The 23,075-nt window shown below is 43.7% G+C and overlaps 2 protein-coding genes across 2 annotated transcripts; one reads left to right on the top strand and one right to left on the bottom strand.

Annotated features, from left to right (window-relative positions):
- Positions 1–377: 377 nt before the first annotated feature.
- Positions 378–15,940, bottom strand: GEMIN5 (gem nuclear organelle associated protein 5). The gene is made up of 28 exons (XM_027885608.1): positions 15,772–15,940; positions 15,490–15,644; positions 14,845–15,026; positions 14,205–14,356; positions 13,849–13,977; positions 13,534–13,666; positions 12,939–13,098; positions 12,102–12,314; positions 11,312–11,397; positions 10,764–10,858; positions 9,986–10,122; positions 9,636–9,709; positions 9,073–9,254; positions 8,823–8,962; positions 8,551–8,722; positions 8,083–8,310; positions 7,469–7,582; positions 6,943–7,071; positions 6,268–6,363; positions 5,846–5,983; positions 5,342–5,489; positions 5,100–5,219; positions 4,651–4,861; positions 3,853–4,110; positions 3,210–3,372; positions 2,017–2,581; positions 1,501–1,597; positions 378–984 (listed from the first exon to the last, which is right to left on the bottom strand). The coding sequence occupies exons 1-28, from the start codon at positions 15,932–15,934 to the stop codon at positions 829–831; spliced, it is 4,596 nt and encodes a 1,531-aa protein (XP_027741409.1). The 5' UTR covers positions 15,935–15,940; the 3' UTR covers positions 378–828.
- Positions 15,941–16,499: 559 nt separating this feature from the next.
- Positions 16,500–22,794, top strand: MRPL22 (mitochondrial ribosomal protein L22). The gene is made up of 6 exons (XM_027885612.1): positions 16,500–16,661; positions 17,834–17,969; positions 18,934–18,999; positions 19,516–19,593; positions 20,432–20,501; positions 21,690–22,794. Exons 1-6 carry the CDS (start codon positions 16,531–16,533, stop codon positions 21,899–21,901), a joined length of 693 nt encoding a protein of 230 aa, XP_027741413.1. The 5' UTR covers positions 16,500–16,530; the 3' UTR covers positions 21,902–22,794.
- The last annotated feature ends 281 nt before the right edge of the window (positions 22,795–23,075 follow it).

The raw sequence follows: 23,075 nt of genomic DNA, 5'->3' as shown, positions 1-23,075 counted from the left end.
TGGTCAAAATATTACATGTTCAAGACTGCAGAATCCACGATTGGTTTTGGCACTTCTAGAATAGCACCATTCTAGAGAGCTTGACTGTACCTCAAATTCACCACCACTGTGGCAAAAAGCAGTTTGTTCAGCCGTGGATCTTGCCAAAAGCAGGGACTTTTCCTGACCTGGGGAAATCCCTTCTCTCTTGCTAGTCATGCTTGGAAATATAAAAGATCTTGCCTCCCTTTTACCTTGTAGAGGTGGCTTCACCACATAGTGCTAAGCCATAGCACACATTTAACTACAGCAACAGAAAAAACAACCCACCCCAGACTGATTTTTAATGCATTTGCCCTTGCTTGATACTTCTTTCTATGCATCAAATTAAATACCAATTCATGGTGGTAGAAGACTTTATTTAAAGGAGGGAAAATAAACTCACAATGCTTTGAGGAACAGTACTGGCTTAAGGGTCAGTTTGGTTACAGAAACCACTGATTTTCCTGAGGGCAGCTACTCTCCTCTGCTGAGACTGTACAGCTGCTCAAAACCATTTATCTTACGTGTAAATAGCAAGAGCTTTCATTAGCATAGTGTCCAACAAATAAAAAAAAATACAAAAATCCTGTATAACAGTTCAAGCCCACACCCTCCTGCTTTTCAATTTTCTAACAGTGTCCTTAAATAGTATTAGTAGATGAGCACAAGTGGGTCTGTATATAAACCTGACTTTGTTTCAGTAACAGCCACAGCCATCAAAACAAGCCTTCACTTGAAGAAAGAACAAACCTTGGTGTTAAGTAACTGTAGGCAGCTCAAGAGGGGAGACAGTTTGGTCTCAAAATGTCATGTCAGGAACCTCCTGACAGCCTTTTTGTAAATATTAGAACTGCTGTGTTTCCTAAGGAGATCCAGAGCCTGTTCCTGTAGCTCTGGAGGGCACTGGGATCCAAGGTGAAGGAGCACAAGGCAGCATTCCAGCACATCAGGGAATGGCAAGACCTGCAAAAAAAGGAGCATGAGGTGACTGTCAATAACTGCTCAACAACATATTCAGGCAGGCAGCTCTCTAAAAACACTGCTCTATAGTACCCTTGAAACAGAGATAGTCAGGAGTCAGATGCATTGTCTCCATGTTTAACCCTGTTTACCCCCTCTTGCATAATCACCATGGTTACATGTTTTCAAATGTGATGAGTAGTTTCTACCATTCCTAATCTATAAAGGCCATTTTATAGCTTAAATTTCTGATTTTACTGTTTATCAATTTTTTTTTCATACGCAAGTAGCAAGGAATTACTTCTAAAATGCATGGGATAGATCCATACAGGATATCCCATTTGAGTTCTCTCATGCAGGAGCCTTGGCTACACTTTCCAACTGCACTGGGAAAACTGGAACCCTGATGCCACGTGTCAGCTGTGTCTCAAAATTCCACAGGATCACAGTCCCTTTAGGGAAGTGATTCTGTAAGAAGGCTGCCCTTTCAGAACCACAATGGCTCTTCTGAACACTTACCTTTAAATTATCTGGGAATTCCGCTAGTTTCTGCTTCGCATTGACAAGCTGCTTTGTGAGCTCAGGGAGTGTAAGTGGCTGCTTTATTTCATCTTTGCTGTCAAGAAAAAAAACAGGTGCCATCAGTAACTGTTCTGCTTAAGTTACTGCATAGCCCCTCTCCTGTACACAGAGCATAGGAGATAAGTGGAAAATGTTCTAGCTCTTTCTTGCCAAAGTCCCAAACAACTGTTCAACAAAGAAACAGACCTCTTAGACCGTGCCTGTCCTTTTCATTATCCTCCCCTTTTCAAGATGCCCTATTTTTTCACTGTTAACAACACACCTCGTGTATCACGAGGCTGTTCAGCTGACTAAATTTATGAACGTGGTGGTTCAGCCCCACGAAAATGCAAGATTTCTGAGCAGTGTGTTGAGGTGTCCCTTGGTGTGTGAGCTGGAGATTAGAGGCATTTGCTGCATAAACAGAAAAAAAGCAACACTTTTCAAGCCAGTGATTCATGTGCTGAATCTTACCCATTCATCTGCTTGCTGTCAGAGCATGGTTTGTCTAACTCAGTCTCTGAACTCTGCTCTAGGTTGCTTTCCTGGGTGTTTCCATTTGTGTTTTCCTGGAGATTGTTCCTCTGCCTCTGATGCTGGCGGATCATTTCTGCCAAAGTCTCCTGGACCTCTGCTATATCTCTCTGGGTGTTCTGTAACACAGCCATCTCTTCTGAAAGGAGCACTTTGCAACCCTTCAGTTTTGATTGTCCGTCTACCAAGTTAGTTCCCGAGTCACTTTGCGTCTCACACTTCTGCCCTTCAGTTGTACTGCAGAGGTTTTCATCCATCCCAGCGGGAGTTTGATCCGTTTCCCCAGGGGAGGAGTCACCTGAAAGGCAACTCTTCTCCAGAGCTGTCTGTTCGCTGGGACACAGCTCAGGATCCAACACAGCCTTTTGCAAGCCAGGAGGGTCTTTGGGTGTGTTCCACCACAGGTCATAGAGCAGTCTGTAAGCCACAAAGCCCTCCAGACTTCTGCAGGCATCCATGCTCTGGGAATTTGTGCTGTCTAGTTTGTGTCTCAGGTCATCACAGCCTAATAATGAAAACAGGATTACAAATAATTCACAGAGCTTTCCTAAGACAAAGAGCAGATCTGGTAAACGAACCAGGAAACCCTGGAAACCCAAATCAGGGATTTATTCAGATGCTGGCAGAGCAGTACAGGAAGTATGAAAGCAAAGACATCTTTGGAATCTTTGCAAACACAATACTCTGTTCTAACATGGGACTGTTCTCATCAGCTACAGCAAACTTCTTTGATACCAAGCTGCACAACAAAACAGTCACAAAATCAAGAGCCACAAAATAAACACACTGCATACTTTAAAGAGAATGAAGGTAAGGGCAGATTGGAGTGATCTGTACTGTGAGATGAACACAGCTTTCTAATGTCCCCCATCTCCCTAACAGAACAGAACAGAATTCACTCTCTTCCCTACATCACTCACATCAGCTGACACAGCTGAGCTTCCTTCCACAGGCAGGATTTTTGATCACCCAGTGGCCCTTGCACTAGCAAAATTCTACAAGTTTCCATAGATATGGGTATGTTTTGCTCCTCCCAAACATTACTGTGCCTAGGAACATTAATGGACACACAGCTGTGCTTACAGGGAAGAGCCCTGTATTTGCCAGGAGAAGAGACACGAGGAGAGACTTACCCTCAGGAAGGATGATACTGCAAATCTCCTGCATCAGAGTGAAATTACCAGCATCAAAACTGCGGGTCACAGCCCCAAGAATACTTTTCACTGCCTCGTCCCACGTACCAGACTGAAAACTCAGTGCTGCAAGGGCCAGGTCATGGGAGATATGGAAAAGCACCTACAGGAAGCACCAGAGAGCACAAATAATGTTTTTTACAGCAAAGCATGAGCTTCTGGCCACTGTGGAAGAGCCCAGAAGCACATGACTCAACCACAAGCAATTTTAATGACAATGCCATTTACAGTCTCCTTCATGCAGGAGATACAGCACTTCTATACCCCTTACAGCTGTAAAATCAGCAGCTGTGCTTGCATGTATCCTACTAAGCAGATGAGAAGTGGGAGTACACCAACAGGTGTGGTCAGAGAGAAGAGCTGCAGGAGCACCAGTCTACGGACAGACCTTGTAAACCCCAGGATATCTGAACAACAAGCAGCCCTGCCTCCCCTAAGTTCAATACAAACCCCTGAACAAGTGCTGAGACTATTCAGCTATTTCAGTCACTCCCAGCCAGCACATCTCGGTGACCTCAGTCACATCAGCCCCCTGGCAATGGCTGGTTTTACTCTGTGTGTGTGCAGATCAAAATCCATTTACCTGCTTTGGGGGTGTGTTGCTGGTAGAAGGAGGATGCTCAACCTGGCGCAGCTGCTCCCATGCACAAGTGGCTCGTTCAGTGGTGTCCATGCCCAGCACATTCTGCCACACTTCTATCACCATGTCAAAGAACGAGGCCTCTCTGTTCAGCTCCCAGCTGTGGTAACAGGGGGGAACGGAGCTCTTTTGGCCACAGGGATTTCTTTCACTGAGGCACTTGCAGAGCAGCTCGTTCAGGCAGAAAACAAGTCTTTGCCCCTGCAAAAAGGAAAAAAAAAAAAAAAAGCACTGAGCTCTACAAGAGAAACAATTCCTTGCTGATCACAGCAGGTACAATGAATATCGTGACAGACTGACAACAGCAGCTACCAAACAACAATGCTGACAGAGACTGATGGGAAATCAGAAGGAAACCTCAGAAAAAGCCAAGGTAGCCACCTGCTTCCCAGCCCACTCGAAAACGGATTTCAGGTTTAAGCCTCCAGCAGCTGGACTTACAGCTGGGCTCATTTGTTCCTTTAAATCTTTTCTCACACTTAAAAAAAGAATCCCCCTTTTTTCAACAACCCCTCATATAACAAGCATAGAGAGTCTACACACCTCCCCACCATGGGCCTTCTGCAAGGGCACGTGTTTTTCCCTAGGGTCATTGCAGTATACTCCTAGAAAAATATTTTCAAGCAAAACCAGCTCAAAAGACTACTTGTGGACTACTAACATATGGGAAGTGGTGCCAAGTTAAGATAATCTGGAGAGACAAAACACTAAAGAAACCAGAAAGGAAATGACCAGACTCACAAATAAAGTTTTATGTTGCTGAAGGACTTCCTGAGCTCCCACCCAGTTCCTGGATAACAGCAGGTCTTGTGCACATCTCAAAGACAAAGTTGCTGACAACTCCTCCTCTCCAGTTATCAGTGCAAGCTCAGCAGCAATTTTAAGGGATGTCACATCCCCCTTTTTTGACAACACTTTTACTGCATCATAGGGTGAAGATGCCCCCAAATAACTGAAAGAGATAAAAGCAAATCAAGTTAATTAGTACTAAAATACAGTTTGTAAATTGCATTGCAACACAGTGGCTTCTTTTCCCATCTACGTTAGAGGGAATCTAGCGAGACAGGCTCAGAAAGCACCCTAGACAAACGATGACCAGAGCAGTTAACACATTTAAACTGCTACAAAACCAAGGACTTTCTTTGTTTCAGGCATGGAATCAATTCTGTCTTTTTCCCAGTAACACTCACCATTTGGCAGCCATGGAATAGTGACCATCCTTTTCTAACAGAGCTGCCCAGCTGGTGTAGAGATCCCTCACAATTGGATCTTCTGGACGCAGCCTGGCCTTGGCAATCACAATTGCTTCCCTAAGGCACATAAGGGAAACAGGACAGAAAAGTCAATTGACTGTGTAAAAGAAGTGAAACAAAATGTCAAATCTACCCCACTAGAAAACAAGATAAAATGCTAAACATAAATACACAGCAACCTGTAAAAATTGTTCACTTTCAGGAGCTCGATGGCCTCATACACTTTATGGATGGAGAGGAGATGGGAGGCAGCCTTCACATACTGCTCCTGGAAACACAGCTGCTTTGCAAAGGCCTCTACTGTCCAAACCCAGGCCTGATATCCAACTGCAAAAGAGAAGGCAATGTCATTGGAGGCAAAGGTTAAAACTGGAAAAACTCATGTGGGATGACATCATCACTGGTTCTTCAACATGCACCTATTCTCTGCCCCAGATAAGTTTCTTATTTCTTAACCATCCTAATACAACTCCATGAGGCAACAAAACAGGGCGAAACTAGGGCTTGAACATGACTGTAGTAGTTCACTACCAGTAAAATAACTTAAAAGCATATTTAAACCAACAGCAAGCTGTGAAGACTGCTACTTATTAGAAAGAACCAACTCCTGAGTTCCTATCCCAGAAGGACCAGCATGAGGGCTTGGCAGCCAATTTCACCTGCTGATGGATGAGCAAACGTACCCATGGGTGACATTGCCACGAGCTGGTCTGTCAGCTCCCCCCTCTCAGCAGCTGCCTGGAGGACACCCTTCATGTCTCCTTTCCACAACATGAGCTGCTGGAAGAGCTCTGGATGCCCATTCTCCAAGTGATGTTTTCCTGTTGGAAGCAAACACACCTCCTATCAGCAGGAGTGCAATGGCATTATTTGTCACAGTAAAGTATCTTGGCAAAAGTGAGATCAATCAATCCGAAGATACTGCAGGTTTGCATCTGAAAGGAGTAAAAACTATCTGGGAAAAATATGTATTTTCTTCTTTTCACACAGGACTGCATTCTTAATCCTAGACTGTCATCCACAGTAGAGAAAACTCAAGCATTTTTCCCAATTTGTTTTCTCCTTGAACGTAACAGTTGCAAAATGGATTCATTATTCCACTTACCTTCCACATCAATCATCTTGTGCAGAGAATCCCTGTCTGTGAACAGCCCCAAGTGGATGCAATCCTTAAGGTCAGGGGACACATCTTCATTATTATCTAAACCAGATAAGAAGAAGATTTAAGAAGCAGATTTAAGATTTGGTACAACACTGGGAACTGGAACGTGCCACTGCACCACTCAGTTACACCCAACTGTTGGCAAATACTTATGTCTTTTACTTCCTTTACTGCACAGCAGATTTAACAATGTGCAGATCAACACTCAGTTTTGATTAGAAGGATGGTATTTGCACAGAACATTTATTCCCAATAAAACACAGCACATTCCTTTGCATGCCCTAAGGAACAATACTGTGAGTACACAAACATCTCCCTCGTGGCTCATTTTCCTCTGCTCACATTAGACTTCTGAAGGTGAAAAGCACTTTGCACATACACAGACAATTCTACCCTGTCTCCACAACACAGGATCCTACTCAAAACCTGGCTGAGTGCCTACAGAGCACAGAAACACTGCAGGAGAAGTGAGATAAGAGACCACAATTAGTCGCACAGTGATAATGGGGAGGATTTAAAAAAAACTAGTGCCCAGCTGTCAGCCAAGTCCCTGGACACACAGGATTCTGAGAACTTGAGAACATCCACCCTCTAAGAATTTTAGTTCTGTACTGATACCTTTAGTTTTCAGACATGTAGCCAGCCTCAAGCAGTCCTGATGCAATTCATCCTTTGATCTGTGATCCATGAATGTGCTGAAGGGCAGAATAGAACGAGGCTTCCTCTTCTTCAGAGAGGCATCAGGAGCTGAAAAATCAGACACATTTTAGTCACTGCTGCAGTTGCAGCAGAACTCCTCAACATATTCCAAAGCACCCTCTTCCTCACACTGGAAATCAAAAAGCAGATGCTCAAGAGCCACAAAAACCTTTACTGAGACAATCCTGACTTTTAAATACTGATCACTTTGTGTATTTTCTGCCCATCTTGCCTGGCATAAAACTAGCAACTAAAAGGCAATATCTAAGCCCCCATTAAACAACTACTGAACTGACCTGACAAACAGGGCAATTAAAATAAACAAGCACACTCTTATTTCTCTGGCACTCTTTTGGTGTCACATCAGCAGGGGAAGCTGCAGCCAAACACAAGCCTAGAACAAGAAACCCTACAGGATTGTTAAAAGCCCCTAAAACATACTCACTTGGTTTCTCTTTAGATGGATCCTTTTTCACGGGAGCAGCTTGCTGGGTCACAAAAGGCTTTGGCAAGTTGAATGAAGAATAATCAGACGCAGATGAAGATGTATCTTTGGACACTGTGGAGTTACGTTATTAAAGAAAGGAAAAACAATGAATGGAAAAGGCCACAACAGAAAAATTCACAACCTGTTACATTAAGTCTGACATATATCAAGCTTTGCTTTGCCATAGAACTTAATAGCTTTTTAGGGAAAAGAAATAGCAAGAGAACATTAGAGAACTGTCAGAACACTAAATAAGATCTCAACAAACACTAATGAACGTCCACCAGTATTGTAAGGTTTATCCCCAGAAGGCAAGGCTGATCAAAAAAATCACATTGTTTCAAGCCAAACACAGTAACTCTGTTCATGAGGCCAGAATCTTCTTATTTAAAGACAATTAGTCCCAAACTAGTTTAGAAAATTATGAAAGGCATTCCAGAAGCGAATTTCCTTCAAGTGGGCAATTTCAATAAAACCAAATAATGAGAAAATCTGCATGAAAATTAAACTTGGTGATGCTCTGAGGGTTGAACAGTCTGGGAACCACTGAACTAAGATGATTTAATTATTACCAGTTGTAGAGACTTTATCAGGCAACTCTGCCTCCTGAGCTTCTTTTTCTCCTTCATGGTCCAACACTCCATTTTCCTCCAGCAACGTTTCCTTCACACTTTCATCTCCATTCATGGCATCATTTACATCCTGTTTGCCTGGACTCTGTCCTATAGGCTTTTTCTTCTTCTTGGCTTTGACTTTTGGTTGCATACTTCTTTTTTTCTCTAATTCTATACTCTTCTTGCCTATAAAAGATTGCAATGTAAGTGTTTTAGCTGCCTGTCTCTGAAGATCAACGTTTAGTTTCCAAATAAGGATACAACTGCATTTAAACCTGGACATGGTTTATTCCTGAAGAGGAAGCAGGCAGATTTGGAATTCAGGGTAAGAACTTACACCACTTCAACATGGCAGCCCTCTGTTTCCCAGCTCCAATATCACCTTCAGGAAAGGATGTTCAGGATGTTTTGTTTGAACCTACTTACCCTGAGGGGGCCGTGTGTGCTCCTGCTTTGAGATGTGCCATTTGTGGACAGAAAAATCATCTGCTCCTGTATAAACACAATCTGAATCCACTGGTGACCACTGGACACTCAGCAGGCGGCCCTGGTGCCCTCGGTAGTTGCAAAGCGGCTCTTCCTTCATAACATCCCATACCTTCAACGAGAAAGAAATCCAGTTACTCAGAAAATCTGTAGTTTACCTCACAAAAAAGCTTTGCTGTTTAGCAACACTTCTGAGTGGCTGTGGACAGTACCTGTGCAGTGCCATCATAGCAAGCAGATACCAATCTTCCCTCATGGTGGGGGCTCCAAGAAAGACTCGTGATTTTAGCTGTGTGCCCAGCCAGAGTTCGAAAAGGCTCTGTTATTGTCAAAGGACTTTCTGAAGTGCTCTCTGAAAGAAAAACAAGAAAAGAACAGGATCAAGTATGGCCAGCACGACAAACCAGAACTAAACCAAAAAAAAAGGTGCCAAGACTTGAAATACAATCTGCAAACTGTTACCTACAACGCTCTTCAGATTATGGACATAAATAGTGGCATTGATTGAGCCCGAAGCTATCAAGTAACTCAGGTCTGGCTGGTTCCCGTGCTCGTGGTGCCAACGAATGGCATTTATCAGCTTGTGATGCTGCTGGATAGTGCAGAGCAACTTCAAGTTTGGGGCCTGAAATATTTCAATTGAGCTGAAATATAAGAACAACAGTGTAAGAATTCCAGTACTCGGTGAAAATGGTTATCTTGCATGAGCAGAATTACAGAACATAAATTAGAATAACTGAGTTTGTGCTTTCTGGATTCAACCCAAACCCTCGTCTGATACATCAGCAAAAGCGCATTTCAACCATGAGTGGATCCTTGAAAAACAATTGAATGTGATAAAGAGGATCCTCCATGACAAGAGCAGCTAAAACAAGTAACAAGGAATGCTATATTATCCTAACTCAAATACATCAGCAGGGAAAGAACAACAGACAAAGCAGGGCAACAAGAAGTACTTCTGCCTCACCAGTGACTCTAGTGAAGATCAGCACAGACATCACACTTAACATACAAATGAAACGTACCCATCTTCATTGCCAAGAGCCAGGAGTTTGCCATCTGGCTTCCAGCTGATCTCTGTCCGTGCAGGCAGTTTGTGCTGTAGAAAGAGGACACAACTATGGCCAAAAACTGAAGATCTAACCCCTTTTCTGGGAAAAAATAAAACCACCCCTTTCAGAGACAACTATATGAACTGTTTAAAAGAGTTTGAGTCAGTGAGTGTCTCTGAAGTTTACCTGTGGAGACGGAGGGCTTCAAACTCTTTGTTACAGATACATCAGGAAGGCAAAGTCAAAAGCTTACTTCTATAAAACCACAGAAACTCTGACATGGTTACTGTGAATTCATAAAACCCCCTCAAATTCATACTCACTTTGATTGAATTAGTGTCTCGGATGACTTTGTTGATGTCATTTGCTTCTCCATTAAGATTCCAGGGATTGTGTTGAAAAACAATACCTTCTCCAGCACAACTGTATAAAGTTACAGAGGGCTGTTCACTTTCTTCCCCTATCCAACAAAGAAAGCAAGCTAAATATACTTTGTTCTTCATCAATCTTCACAGAAGTAATCACTCCCACTATAAATCAAAGCATTATTTCCAAAGGCTCTATGCATGCTTCAATTGCCTGTGGTCCAGCAGCAGGAAATTCTCACAACACAATCCTCTGAAAGGACCTCTCATTTCTACCAAGAGATCTCTCACAGCACAATCACTGCAAGCATTAAAACGCCCTTTAAAGTTTGATTCTAAAAAAAAAAATTCAAGTTGTGTAAGAAGAGCTATTGGAGCAGTTCAGTTCAAGTGGCAGAAACTCACTTCTGGAGCTCAGGAACATGTATTTGATCTGATGCTGACACTGCAAGAAGCCTGTGCAGTTACTGGGCTGTAACACCCTGAAAAGAAGCCCAGAGGTGTGGGCACAATCCTCCTACCTATTTCCTGAGGATACCAGAATTCAAAAACTAGAAGAGTTTTGCAAAAATTATTAACAGTCCCTCAAGCAGAATGCATTCTTAGCTGCTACAAAGGATTGCTACCAAGCAAATGGAGCTCTCCTTCTCCTAAGAAGGGAGGGCATCCCAGCTTCATGGCATCTCTGAGCTCGGCATGGATGTTCTACTTTGTCACAAGGTGTTAGAAGACTCACCAGAAGTCAGAGGAGGAGTTGGAGGCCCCCAGGCTAATGCATACACAGTCTTCTTGTGGTAAGTACTGGAGATCTGAGGTGGCTTGTTCTTAGCACTGGGCAGGAAGAAAAGGAAGAAGGGTCAGTCAGGTTTCAGCAAACAGAAATTAAAAAAAGATAAAATCAAAGCAACATATGTGCAGTCACCAAGTGCTTTAACATACTGAAGCCACAGCACAACCAAGCTTTCTTCAACATCTGCTCTAGGACACTACTACAAACTGTCCTGAAATTGTCTTCCTGACTAAAGCCTTCCCTAGCTGATATCCTCCCACAGGTAATCTCTGGTCATGCAACTTTAAGTTTACCTGAAGGCAAGTTGACATTAGAAGCTATCAAACATAATGGAGATGAAAAAACGCACCGAAAATCAAACTGGTTGAGTAGTTTTAACTCAGTCCTACTCTTGTCCAACAGCAAAGATATCCTTCAGGAAAAACCCCACCACCCACATGTGGTAACACACCAGCAGGATCTGACACCAATGAATTTGAAAGCTACTTTTTTACCTGCTGGAGAAGGTGTCAAATATGCCAACTTTTCCATCATCTGTTCCAAAAGCCAAGGAGCCCTCCTTAGTTGGATGCCAGGATAACTGCAAGAAAAATACAGAGAAACACATAACAACATAAGCTAAGACAATTCAATAATAAATAAAAGGAAGATGCTGAAACTGCTGAGCAAGGACTACGCCTTACACCCACCCTCCCAACTACAGCCACTGGATTTGATCACTCTGCTCTGAGTACCGAAGGCTCTCCCCCTACCAGGTATGGTGGGATAGAATAAAATGGACTACAAATAATTAAAATGCGATCTGACACCTACACTGCAAAACAAAAATGGAAAATGTGGTTTTAGTTCTGCCAGCTATTTTACCAGACTGTAGCTTCTGGCCAGCTCCTGGTTAAACCTAAACTGAAGACATCTGCGTTGTTTTTTTTATGTGTCAGACTTCCAAGCAGAACAAGGGCAACCATGAATGAAACAAGGAAGGATCATGAAGGAGGATAAAAGAAAAAAGTAATGTAACAGCCAGCTGATCCTCAGTTGATTTTCACTAGATGTAGTGAGGGTACCTAGGGTTGTAAACAGGTCTAAAAATTTGTTGGCAGACCCTAAAATATCTTGTATACTGAAAGAATCGGGTACAAAACGAACTACTTGGCTTTGTCTACTTTTTGTTGGGAAAAACCTTCTTCAGAGTGAAAGAGAAAAAAACCATACTTGTAAAAAAATGGAGTGAAAAGAGGAGAAGAGATAAGAAGGGGAAAAAAAAGGAATCCAAAGCACACTTACTGCTGTGACCTTGGACTTAATGCTTTGCCAGAAGGTTTTAACATCGTAAACATTGTTCATGGACAAAGTATTCCACACCCGGATCATGCTGTCTCCAACCCCGATGGCAAGGCAGCCTGTGTCCACAGGGGAGAAGGCAAGACTATAGACAAAGCCTCCAAGTGAGGGCATGGTCCAGCTGCAATCCAGAGTTGACAGGTCCCAGCATTTCACCTAAAGAATATTTAAGGAGCAAGGAACAGTTCAATATAGAGTGACTGATCCGACAAGGAAAAAACAAAGCATGTTGTGAGATGAAGAATTAAAAGGTCAAAATCAAGGGCTGATCTGCATGATCTGCACCCAGAGGATTACATGTCACTGGCAGGGCTGCCAATAGTTGGAAGACTGTAATGAAATGGACACAATGAATATATTTTAATACTATGGTCCTCTTCCAATTTCAAAATAGAAGGCACTCTGTTGCCTGTAAAAGGCCAAAGATTAAAGGGAAAAAAAAAACCCCAGATGCTTTAGTTTGTAGAATTAAATTATTTTAAGAAGGAAAACCAGACCTTTTAAAAGTGAAATAGGAAAAAGAAGTGGTAAATACTCTTTATTAAATGCCTACCATTCAAGTCTAGAATGCCATAAAAATTCACCACAGTAAGAGCTTGAGCTTATAAGCTATCAAAAAAATACACAACCTGTGCTCAGAGCAAATGTTCAGCAATGATGTTATAAAATGCTGCAATAAACCCACTTAAAGAGAAATACTGTGGCCCTAAAAGGCTTAGCCTCACTCAGTCAAACTGTACACTACAGGCATTCTTACATTAATTTTTAAATGGTTCTTACATCTCTGTCCATTGAAATGGAAAAAAGAAGCTCTTTGTCCTGTTGCTTCACAGAGCTGAGGTTGAACACAATTCGGGAATGGTTGTGTCCTTCTGAAGATCCCAGAAGAGTCCACTTGCGTTTCCCAAGTTGGGCCAAGTTCCAAAGAAGCAGTTCTCCTCTGCAAAATTTAAATTTATTTCATTTTTCACTTCAAAAGAACAACACAGGCCACTCACAGCCTCCATTGCCTGTGCACATTCTGCAAGTACAAGAGTAACACAGCTCGACACACACTCACTGCACCTGCCTGTACACAGCTACACACAGACACCCCCCTGAAAACTGACAGGTCCCTTTTCCCCATCAGATGGGCAAAAACACAACTTGTACCATTAGCAGCCAACATTCAGTTAGATTAGGGGAGAAAATATGGGACAAACAGTTTCCTAGAAGCCTGAACTTTCACTTTAACTCTTGGCCTATCGTCTCTCCTGTTATACTGGGAAAGAGGGAGGAAGGGAGTGAGTGTCTTTTCTACCCAGCACTTCCTTAAGCTTCAACAAATGAATCTGCAGCTGCTGATGGTCCCCAGGCTGCTGAGGTCCCTACTCACCCAAAACCACTGGACACAATATCAGTGGCATGACCAGGAGGCCAGTGAACAGTGAGCCAAATGCGCTCCTTGACAGCGGGATCGACGGCTCCGCCTCTCCTTTTGGTGGGGGGCAACTTCAGAGTCAGCACACCTGTGGAACCAAGAGGGATCATCCACACCATGCACACCAGAATTCCCTGATAGAAACAGTAGCCCTGAGAATCTGCAGCTTTAAGTGCACTTTAAATGTGCTTTTAAATGCTTTAAACTAGCAAATTAGCAGCTCTTCCACCACACTGTCACTGTTTATCTCACATTATTAACACAACTTACTCCTGCCTCTGGTACAGCTCCATATTCGTATGGTCTGATCTTTGCTTCCCGAAGCCAGGTAACAGCCTTTCTTTGTGGTTGTGTCCTGGGTCAGCTCCCCATTTGGAACTTTGCCTTCCTCTGAAGGAACTGCTGAACACCAGTGAAGTCAGGTTATTACACTTTGAAATTCAAAGCTTTATAAAAAAATATTAGCTGAAAAATAGACTGATTTGTATCAGAACACGGTGTACTGAACTTATCAGTCGCCTCTGCTTAGCTGCTTACTAACCTCCTATAAGGAACTCAATTCCCTAGAAACAGACATTTACATGAAATAAAAATCACTTCACAAACTATTAATCAATTCTACATACCCTGGAGCTCATCTTGCCAGGCAGCCAACCTTTCTTCACCAGGCACAGGGCACCAGGCCAGACAATGTATTTCATCCTCGTGGCCCCTCAGCCTGTGCAGGACTTCTCTTTTCCTGCTGATATCAATGACAACCACCATGCCATCCTTGTAGCTGAAAGAAGAGATCTAAATTAATGAAGAGATTCTTGGATGCCTGTGGGATAATATCTGCATAATTTCCAAGCTCTTTTCAGGATCACTATCATATTACAGACAGAGAAGCCAAATCCTAGCAGCAATGGGACTGGCAAGCTAATGGGAATGGGAGCTCCACTATGGCTCTGGGGTATCTGCAGCTGGGCAACCACTACACTTGACTTCAAGACTGACAACAATTCATTACTAAAGCAGCTTTCAATAATTAAAAATAACAGTTTTAAGAAACCTGAAAAATACAGATTGAACTTGGACCATTACACTGTCATGGATTTCTGCGTCCTGCAGGTTTACCACATCTAAAATGTTACTTCTAACTTGATGTACACTAGAAGAACAGCCACCAAAACCTCTTAAAATTAACCTTACAGCCGTGTAGCAAAAAAATTCCCAGTAAGGTTCTTGCAGGAGAATAGTGGAAAACAAACCACAATGAATATTTACCCAATGGCCACCAGGTTTTCATGATGAGGGGAACAAGTAAGGCAGAAAACTGTGCGAGGCTCTGGGAAGAACTGCTGGCTGTCACTTCTGTTGTGCCAGTAGCAAACAATGACACCTTTTTCATCACCAGACACGATGAGATCCTTCACAAGAGGTGACCAGTGCAGTGCTGAGATTGGGTTCTGCGGAAAGAGGATTGAACATGTTCAGAGCTGTTCCACCACCACCTAACACAGACTAAAGGGGAGTAAATAATCCGTGAGCACTCCCCAACACCAGTTCAGTTTGTTCCAATGTGTCCCTGGTCTGTCAGGCTTTAAATGGATGTAGATGCTGATCTGGTGTCCCGGGTCACAGAGAAGGTTCAAACGCACCTTTAGTCTGCCCCGTGGGGAGCAGTAACGTGCTGAAATCATTTTAAGCGGGATGGGTTAAGTGGCAGCGAGCCCAGACCGTGAGCGCATCGGTTTACCGCGGCTTTGATGGCAACCATCATTGAGGTGATGCAACGAGGCTGCGGGGCAGAACTAAAACCTGGCCGGAGGGTTTGAAATTCACCTTTGGGAGAGGCAGCCTCACCCCGCTTTGAGTGCGAGCCCTAAACCCCCGCAGCCCCCCGCGGGTCCCTCTGTGCCCCGCTCCCACCTGGTGCCGGCTGTACTCCAGCACCGGCGACAGCGACGCCGCGTCCCAGATCTTGATGCTCCCGTCGTCGGAGCTGCTGGCGCAGAGCCCGCTCTGCCCGGGGCAGTGGCAGAAGGCGAACCCGGAGATCCTGTCCGTGTGCCCGATGAGCTCCCCTGCAGCGACAGCGACAGATCGCGATTCAAAGCCCGGATCCCTACATCCCCAAACCCACCCTACCCGGCGGATCCCGCTCCCTCCCCGCACAACGCGGGGGCCCGGGGGGGGGGGCTGTGACGGTACCGTAGAACGCGGGAGCGGCGGCTCCGATATCCAGCAGGCAGACGCGGTGCCGCGCTGCGAAGCCGAAGAGGCGACCGTCGCTGCTGGCGTCGCTGCAGCGGCTGCTGTACCAGTTGGGGGAGGCGGGCAGAGCCCTCACCCCCATCCCTGTCCCCATCCCCATCCCCGTCCCCGCTCCCGCCGCCATCGCCCCCCGCTCCCCCCACGTGCCCCGGGCGCTGCCGCCCAGCGCGCCGTCGCAAAGCTGTCGCAACCCCCGCGCCTCTCCATGTGCCCCCGCCCTGCGCGCTGCCGCAAAGCGCGGCCGGGAAGATGGCGGCGCGCGGGGCGCTGGGCGCGGGTGAGGCGATGAAGGGAGGGACGCGGCGATGCCGGGGGGGGATCTCACCTCACGGGAGGGCACCGAGGTGGTCAGAGGGGCGGGGCGTCTGCCGTGAGGAAAGGTTGAGGGAGTTGGGTTGTTCAGCCTGGAGAAGGGAAGCTTCGGGGCGGTCTGGTTGTGGCCTTACTGAAGGAGCGGGCAGGGAAGACGGGGTGGGACTGTTTACAGTGACAGGACGAGGGGGAATGGCTTCACACTGACGGAGAGTAGGTTTAGATAGGATTTTAGAAAAAAGCCTTCCCTGTGAGGGTGGGGAGGCCCTGGCACGAGTTGCCCGGAGAAGCTGTGGCTGCCCCATCCCTCGAAGTGTCCAAGGCCAAGTTGAGCGGGACTTGGAGCGACCTGGGATAGTGGGAGGTATCTCTGCTTGGAATAAGATGATCTTCAAGGTCTCTCCCAACCCAGGCCATTCTGTGGTTCCACGGTTGTGTTTATTCCTCGCTCTTTGCTCCTCCTTTTCAGGTGGTTCCTGGGCGCGGGGTCTGCTCAGTTGGGCGCTGCCCGAGAGGTGAGTGTAGCTCTGCTGCCCCCCTTCCATCCCCGGGCCGTGGGACACGAGCAGATATTCCCCTCCCTTACCCCACATAATGTGCTTTGTTTGTTGTTTGTCAGGGTTTTCTCTTGCCTGCAATGTGTTTGTGTCCTCTTCCTTTTCCTGAAGTTAGGATAGAGTTTTGCTCTTCACGTGAGGCTGGATTGCCGTAAGATAGAGGGAATGTGAGGTTCCTTAAATTGTCAGATGTATTAATGTGCTCTCTGAGGCCGGGAAGGGAATGCTTAGTTCATTCCTGATCAAGTTGTTAAACAGCAAAACGACATTCATGTGCTTGTCCAAGATTTTCCTGTTATAATCCATGATATTCTGCCTGATGATGATGAATTGTTGCCTTGTTGGGTGACATTTTCAGGTATAAATCAAATAAACCAAAACTTAGAGGTGTACAAAGTCGTCTTGAAACTGATCAGCATGTTTTGCTTGCCAGTCATTTTTAAGACGCTTTGCACAGTTTGGCCACCCACGTGAAGCTGTTTAAGGCTCAGTAAAACTCAACGTTTGGTCTTGAACTCATCTGTTCCTTGGAGTTGGGAGTGGCTGCCCAGTGCTGCTTTGTTTGGGCAGCAAGGGGGCAAAATGCAGCTTGGTTTTTCAGACTCTGAGGTGACAAGACTGACTGAAGATTGATTTTTTTTCATTGTCAGCTTGTCTTATATTGATTTGATTGTATTCTGGAAGTAGTTCAGAACACCTCTCCTTTCAGATTTCACATTGTTCATAAACTTCTAATGCTTTGAGATACTCAGCCCCTTGAAAAACTGGAAATTTTTATGGCTTAAAATGTTGTTGGTAGAGGTTAAATAGGGATTGGTGGGTCTTGGAAAAGAGCTAAACAGGTGACTGTGCCTTTGTGGGGTGATTAAGGGACACTAAATGTGGAGTCCTGTGCTGTATCAATGCCACTGATGGTTCATGGTTTGCTTTAGGAAGCCTGGGGTTTCTTGTTGAATTAAAAAGCCCTTCCAACATAAACTATCATAAACTTTAAGGGTTTGATTTTGTGAGTAGGAAGATGTGTCGGCTCTCACTATCAGCACAGGCAAGTTCACAATTTTCCAGCTAAACTGGGCAGGGAAAAAAGAGCTGTTGTGTTCAGCAGCTGAGGCTGTGGTCTTGTCTTGCAGGTGGCTGCCATCCTGGAGCCTTTTCCCTCTGTCCTGCATCCATACAAGCACATCTCTGCAGAAGTCTGGGAAGTGGGAGAAAAAGAACATGGTTGTTTACCCTCCACAGCTGCCTGGAGAACCCCGCAGACCAGCTGTAAGGATGCACCGGGGAATGCCCTCACCCATGTGTGGTTAGCACTTTCTGAGCAGATTGTCACTGGCTCTGGGTGACTCTACAAGGCACTGGTTTTGTAGCTTATTTGTTCGTTATTTCAGTATATTAATTTTGTAACTGGGAAGTTGCAGGTAAATGTAAACAGAAACAAGGCTCTGAAGTTGCAGAAGAAGAGAATGTTGTGTGTTTGATCACAGGAGGGACTGATTAGTGCTGCTTTTTCTACAGCTCAACTTGGGGAGGATTTGAGCTTAACTCTTCAGTGTTTACTCGCTGTCAAGAACTGATATTTTTGAATTCCATTTCTGTAATTTTTCTCCCTTGGGAACTGATGTGTTGTGGCCTCTGTTAGACACACTGCTCAGCAAACTAAAGTGTTTGCATCTCAAAAGAAAAGAGATTTTTTGGGGCATGTACTTTTGTGGGCCATGAGCATTTACTGATTGCCCCTGTGACCATTAAGCCACAGGATGTAGAAGTCCCTGGTGTGTCCTGTGCTGACTGATGCAATGTGGGTGAAAATGCAGCTGTCAACTGACTCGCTTATTAAATCTGTTTTTACCTGTTTATAAAGGAGGCAGCTCTTCATGCCAATCAAACTTGAAACCCTCTTCACTTCTGAAGTGCTAATTAAGTTCATTCTGGTAATATTGTTTAGTTGTTCTCCCAGTAAGTTGACTCAACAGGAGAATAATATTTTTAAGACTGAATGGGCATATCAGTCTATGCTTCTAAAGGTGGGAAGGATGAGAGAAGAAGATGGTGAAAAATCTTCTGATTATCCTTTTCAGGGACTTCTGTTTATGAACTAATTGCCATAGAATTGCATTAAACTTTCCTGCGTGCGACTTTTTTGTTAATACTTTCAAATATCAAAGTTTCAAATCTNTTTTTTTTTTTTTTTTTTTTTTTTTTTTTTTTTTTTTTTTTTTTTTTTACCCAGGTAATATATCACTGTCGGAGGGACATAAAATACAGCAGAAATAAGATGTGGTATCTGGCAAAACTGGTAAGCAGAGAGTACTTTGTACTGTGTTTGTTAGAATGCAAAATCTGATTGCTGTATTTGCTCTAACAACCTCATTTAGCCACAGTCTAATCAGCCCCTTCAACACCTGAGTCCTTGGGATGAGCCTTGATCTGGCCAGGGAGCAGCTGTTTGTGGTTTGGTTTAGCTGTTTTATCCCAGTGTGCTCTCTCAGGTGTACCCAGGATCATGCAGAGATCATGCACTGTGGGAGAATTTCCATGTTGATTTCTGCCTAGCAGTAGATGGCAATGGGAATTTTGAAAGTTAGTAATGGGCTGGGTTTTTCTCTTAAAGGAAAAAAATAATTGACTGTTTTATCAAGATTTATTCAGTATTTAGCTCAGAATTTCTGTGTGTAAGATACTGAAGTGGTAATTAAGGAAAGTAAAGTATTTTTGGTTTTCATAATGGCAACGTAAGTCAAGTAATGTCTTCTGAATAAAAGAAAGGAAATAGTTATAATTGCAGGAGTTAATTTTAACGCTCTGATTGCAGATAAAAGGAATGTCCATTGATCAGGCTCTTGCTCAGTTGGAATTTAGTGACAAAAAGGGAGCAAAGGTGATCAAAGAGGTATGTAGTAGTATTCTTTAACACTTCTAGTTTCAAGAAAACTTTAAGATCAATACCTGTCACCAGAAGTTTGGAGATGTTTCTGTGGGGTCTTATGTTTTGAGTAAGGCTGTCGGGAACACCTTCAAACAACATATTTTTGTTGCAGTCATGCCATGTTGTGACTTATAAATATGTTCGGGTCACTTGTGCTGGCTGTTTTAATTTGTCATGATGATAAATTACACTTAGGTGCCCTCTCTTAACAGTGCTTGGTGTTAAGTTCATGGTAAATGATGCAGAATCCTGGTCTCTAATGGCTGTTACATCTGTGTGCTTTGGTTCTTAAAACTGTAAGAGATGAAGGATGTTACCAAGGAAAGGCCTGTAAAGGCACAAAGGCTTTTAATACACTGTAGTTGTTAGGATTCTCAAATGACTCATTTCCTTGGCTGAAGCATTGGTTTCTGGCATAATAAGGGCGAAGATGTGTCCTATATGAGCTGAAAATGTTGAATGGCCCAAGTTTATTTTGCCCAACTTGGAATTTGTTTCTAGTCTGATGTCTAATTAAACAAAGGTTGGAAGATGGAAGGCTGACAAATGCTGGTTGGAACCATCTTTTCCACTCTCCTTCCTCCCCAAAAGTATAATAAAAGTCTCCTGAGGCTTTTTCAGTCTGTATGCAAGGAACATCCTTATGTAAAAGATGCTTGTCTTTTAACAATTTTTATCTCCATAAAATACTTTTTCTATAACTGACTTAAACTTCCAATTTCTTCCATGTTATCTAGAGATAAGAAACAGCATTGCTTGAATTCCTCCTCAGGTATTTCCATTTCTTTTCCTTTTGTTACAGGTTCTGTTGGAAGCACAGGACTTGGCCGTAAGAAAGCACAACGTGGAATTCAAATCGAATTTACATATAGGTACATTTTTTTTAATTGAGTGCAGGAAAATTGTCATCCTACCCTATGCTGCCCTGTGAAAAAGTTTTATTCTTAATAAGTTTTTCTGGCTTCAAATCAGCAGAAATGAATAGAAGAGAGTTTCTGCTGAACTTATCTTTACCAAAACACGAAAGGCACGTGCTTGCAGCACAGCTGAAGTTAGTGGTGGTTTTTGAGCCTTCAGCTCAAAAACGTCATGGGAGTTGGTGCCTGACTGGTGGTGTTCTGGCATCTGACAGATGCATCATTTTTAAGATGCATTCATCTGAGAGGGGAATTTCTGCTCCCTATGTGAACAGAAGGTCCTGAAGAGGAAGATACTTGACATGAATGTGAAAACAAACTGTTACTACTTTTTCATGTTGCCAGTGAACGGAGATGCTGGAGAGGCTCTGTGGCTGGTACAGCCAGATTTGCAGGATCAGAATTAAACTACTGTCAGAAACTGTACAAATATAAATGAATATTGACAGAAAACTTCTTAATAAAAAGATTTTTCTGTAGATGTTTAGCTTGGAATAACTGCAGTACCTTTAAACCCAGAAAAATGTTGGAGAAATGTTTATTCCTAGGTGTTTTTAGGTCCAAAGAAAATACTTCCCATTTTGTCTAATGTGGCATAAATTTTACTAAACAGACCTTATAAGCTTAAAGTCACCTAGACTGTAGAGCAGAATTAGAATTCTTTGGAGCATTCCAGGCCTCTGCCATAAGGAGGTTCAGCTGCTACTGCAGGACTGGGTGTGTAGATAATGAAAATACCCATGATATGTGCAGTAAAGGGAGAAAATGAAGTCTGTAAGACTTCTACAGGAATTCATGAGGCAAACTACTGAAAAGCAGTGATATTAATATCACCTTCAGAAGAGCTGTATAATCTAGTAAGTGCTCAGTCTAGCTTCCTTTGGATTTGCCCTTTCCTGCATGTTTATCTTGTGTGTTTCCTAAATTCACCTTTTTTGTGCTCTTGGGGAGTGTTAATTCAGCTCACGGGTCCCTCCGCAGCACTGATTTGAATGTACCAGAAGAAAGATGGGGGAGAGAATCCTGAGTGGAATTAACTTTCCAGGAGCAGCCACGAAAGACACACTGGCAGGACAGGAGTTCCTGTGGCAGCTCATTCTCAACTGAACGGTCTTTCTCTCTCTCCCCTCCCATTTCCTCCAGCCGAGTCCCTGACGGGCAGAGGCCGCTACACGAAGCACGTTCGTTACCACGCCAAGGGCATGTTTGCCTTCATGAAAATCAACAGGTGCCACTACTTTGTGAAGCTGATGGAAGGTCCTCCTCCCCCTCCAGAGCCACCAAGGACTGGCTTCGACCAGGCAAAAGAATACGTGCAGGAGCTGCGAAACAGAACCCTCGTTCATACTCTGTGACAGATTGTTGTGACTGTATAGGTGTCTCTTGTTGGACAATGTAATTGTATAAAAGAATAATTAAAATAATGCTTTACTTATGTCTTGGCGCTGGTGGGGCTGGGTGATGTGAGAATGATCACAGGGTTTTTTTCTTGTTTGTCAAGCCATAGGTATGGAAAAATCTTGGAGGAGCAGATGTTCTTTGGACCACAGCATTCAATCAACCCTGGACTATCAAATATATAACTTACAGTGCTGTTATAAAGCTTGTAACAAGTTCACATGGGTGTCTCTGTTATGTGTGGTGGGGGCTTTGATTGTAAAAATATGTGCTTGACAGTCTGATTGCAAGATCAGACTTAGACTAAAACTACTAAAATTTAGTAGCTGAAATTAAAGTAGCTACAACATTGGAACAAAAAAAGCAACAATAATACTTGAGAAATTCAGGCATCGATTTATGGTTTATCTGGGTTGTTATACTTTCCTTACAGGTATTATCGTGCCTCTTGGGCAATGTGTCTGGGAGTGGGGAATAAAAAACCAACCTTTAAAGTTCAGGTTTTGGCTGTCGGTAGGTGGCAGTGTTTAGTTTGTCAGAGAGGAAGCGGCAGCAGAAACTTACAGGGTGTTGAAACTGTTCTGGATTCTGGCCGTGGCATTAATAGTCTGATATGTGTGTGGAGTTCAGGCTGCTTTCTGTGGAAACTCAGTGTCGGTAACAGGCACAATATAGAGAAAACCTTCTTTTGTTGAAGAGTGAACTAATTATTCTGCACTGTCTGGGAACAAATTGCCTTTGTAATGTCAAGGAAAGTAATATGAAATGGCTTGTTGCATATACAAATCAGGCTTTGAAATGGGATCCCATTTGAAAACAATCCCATTTTTATCATTACTTCTTCAAAGAGGAAAAGACTGAGGTCAGTAGGGAGAATCTCATTTCACTCAGTCAAATTTTTAACTCCAGATGGTCAAAGTTCATTAACATCAGCAAAAAAAGAGGATGAGCAATTGCTTGTTCATTCAAATGTCTGATATTTAGACTTTTCCATTCTGGGAACATCAGCAGGGGAGATAGATTGCTTACCTCATCTGGGTCTTTTTACCACACCAGCCCGTGGTAGCCTTTCTCACATGGGTTTACTTTGATCAGTACTTGAATGATGGCAAAGGACAGTTCCCGTATGGA

The sequence above is a fragment of the Empidonax traillii genome, unplaced genomic scaffold (genome assembly GCF_003031625.1).
Source record: "Empidonax traillii isolate 1590-97213 ecotype Southwest subspecies unplaced genomic scaffold, ASM303162v1 scaffold168:size1726349, whole genome shotgun sequence".
Lineage (NCBI taxonomy): Eukaryota > Metazoa > Chordata > Aves > Passeriformes > Tyrannidae > Empidonax > Empidonax traillii.
Note: the sequence above shows the minus strand (reverse complement) of the source record. Positions and strands in the feature narration are given on the sequence as shown.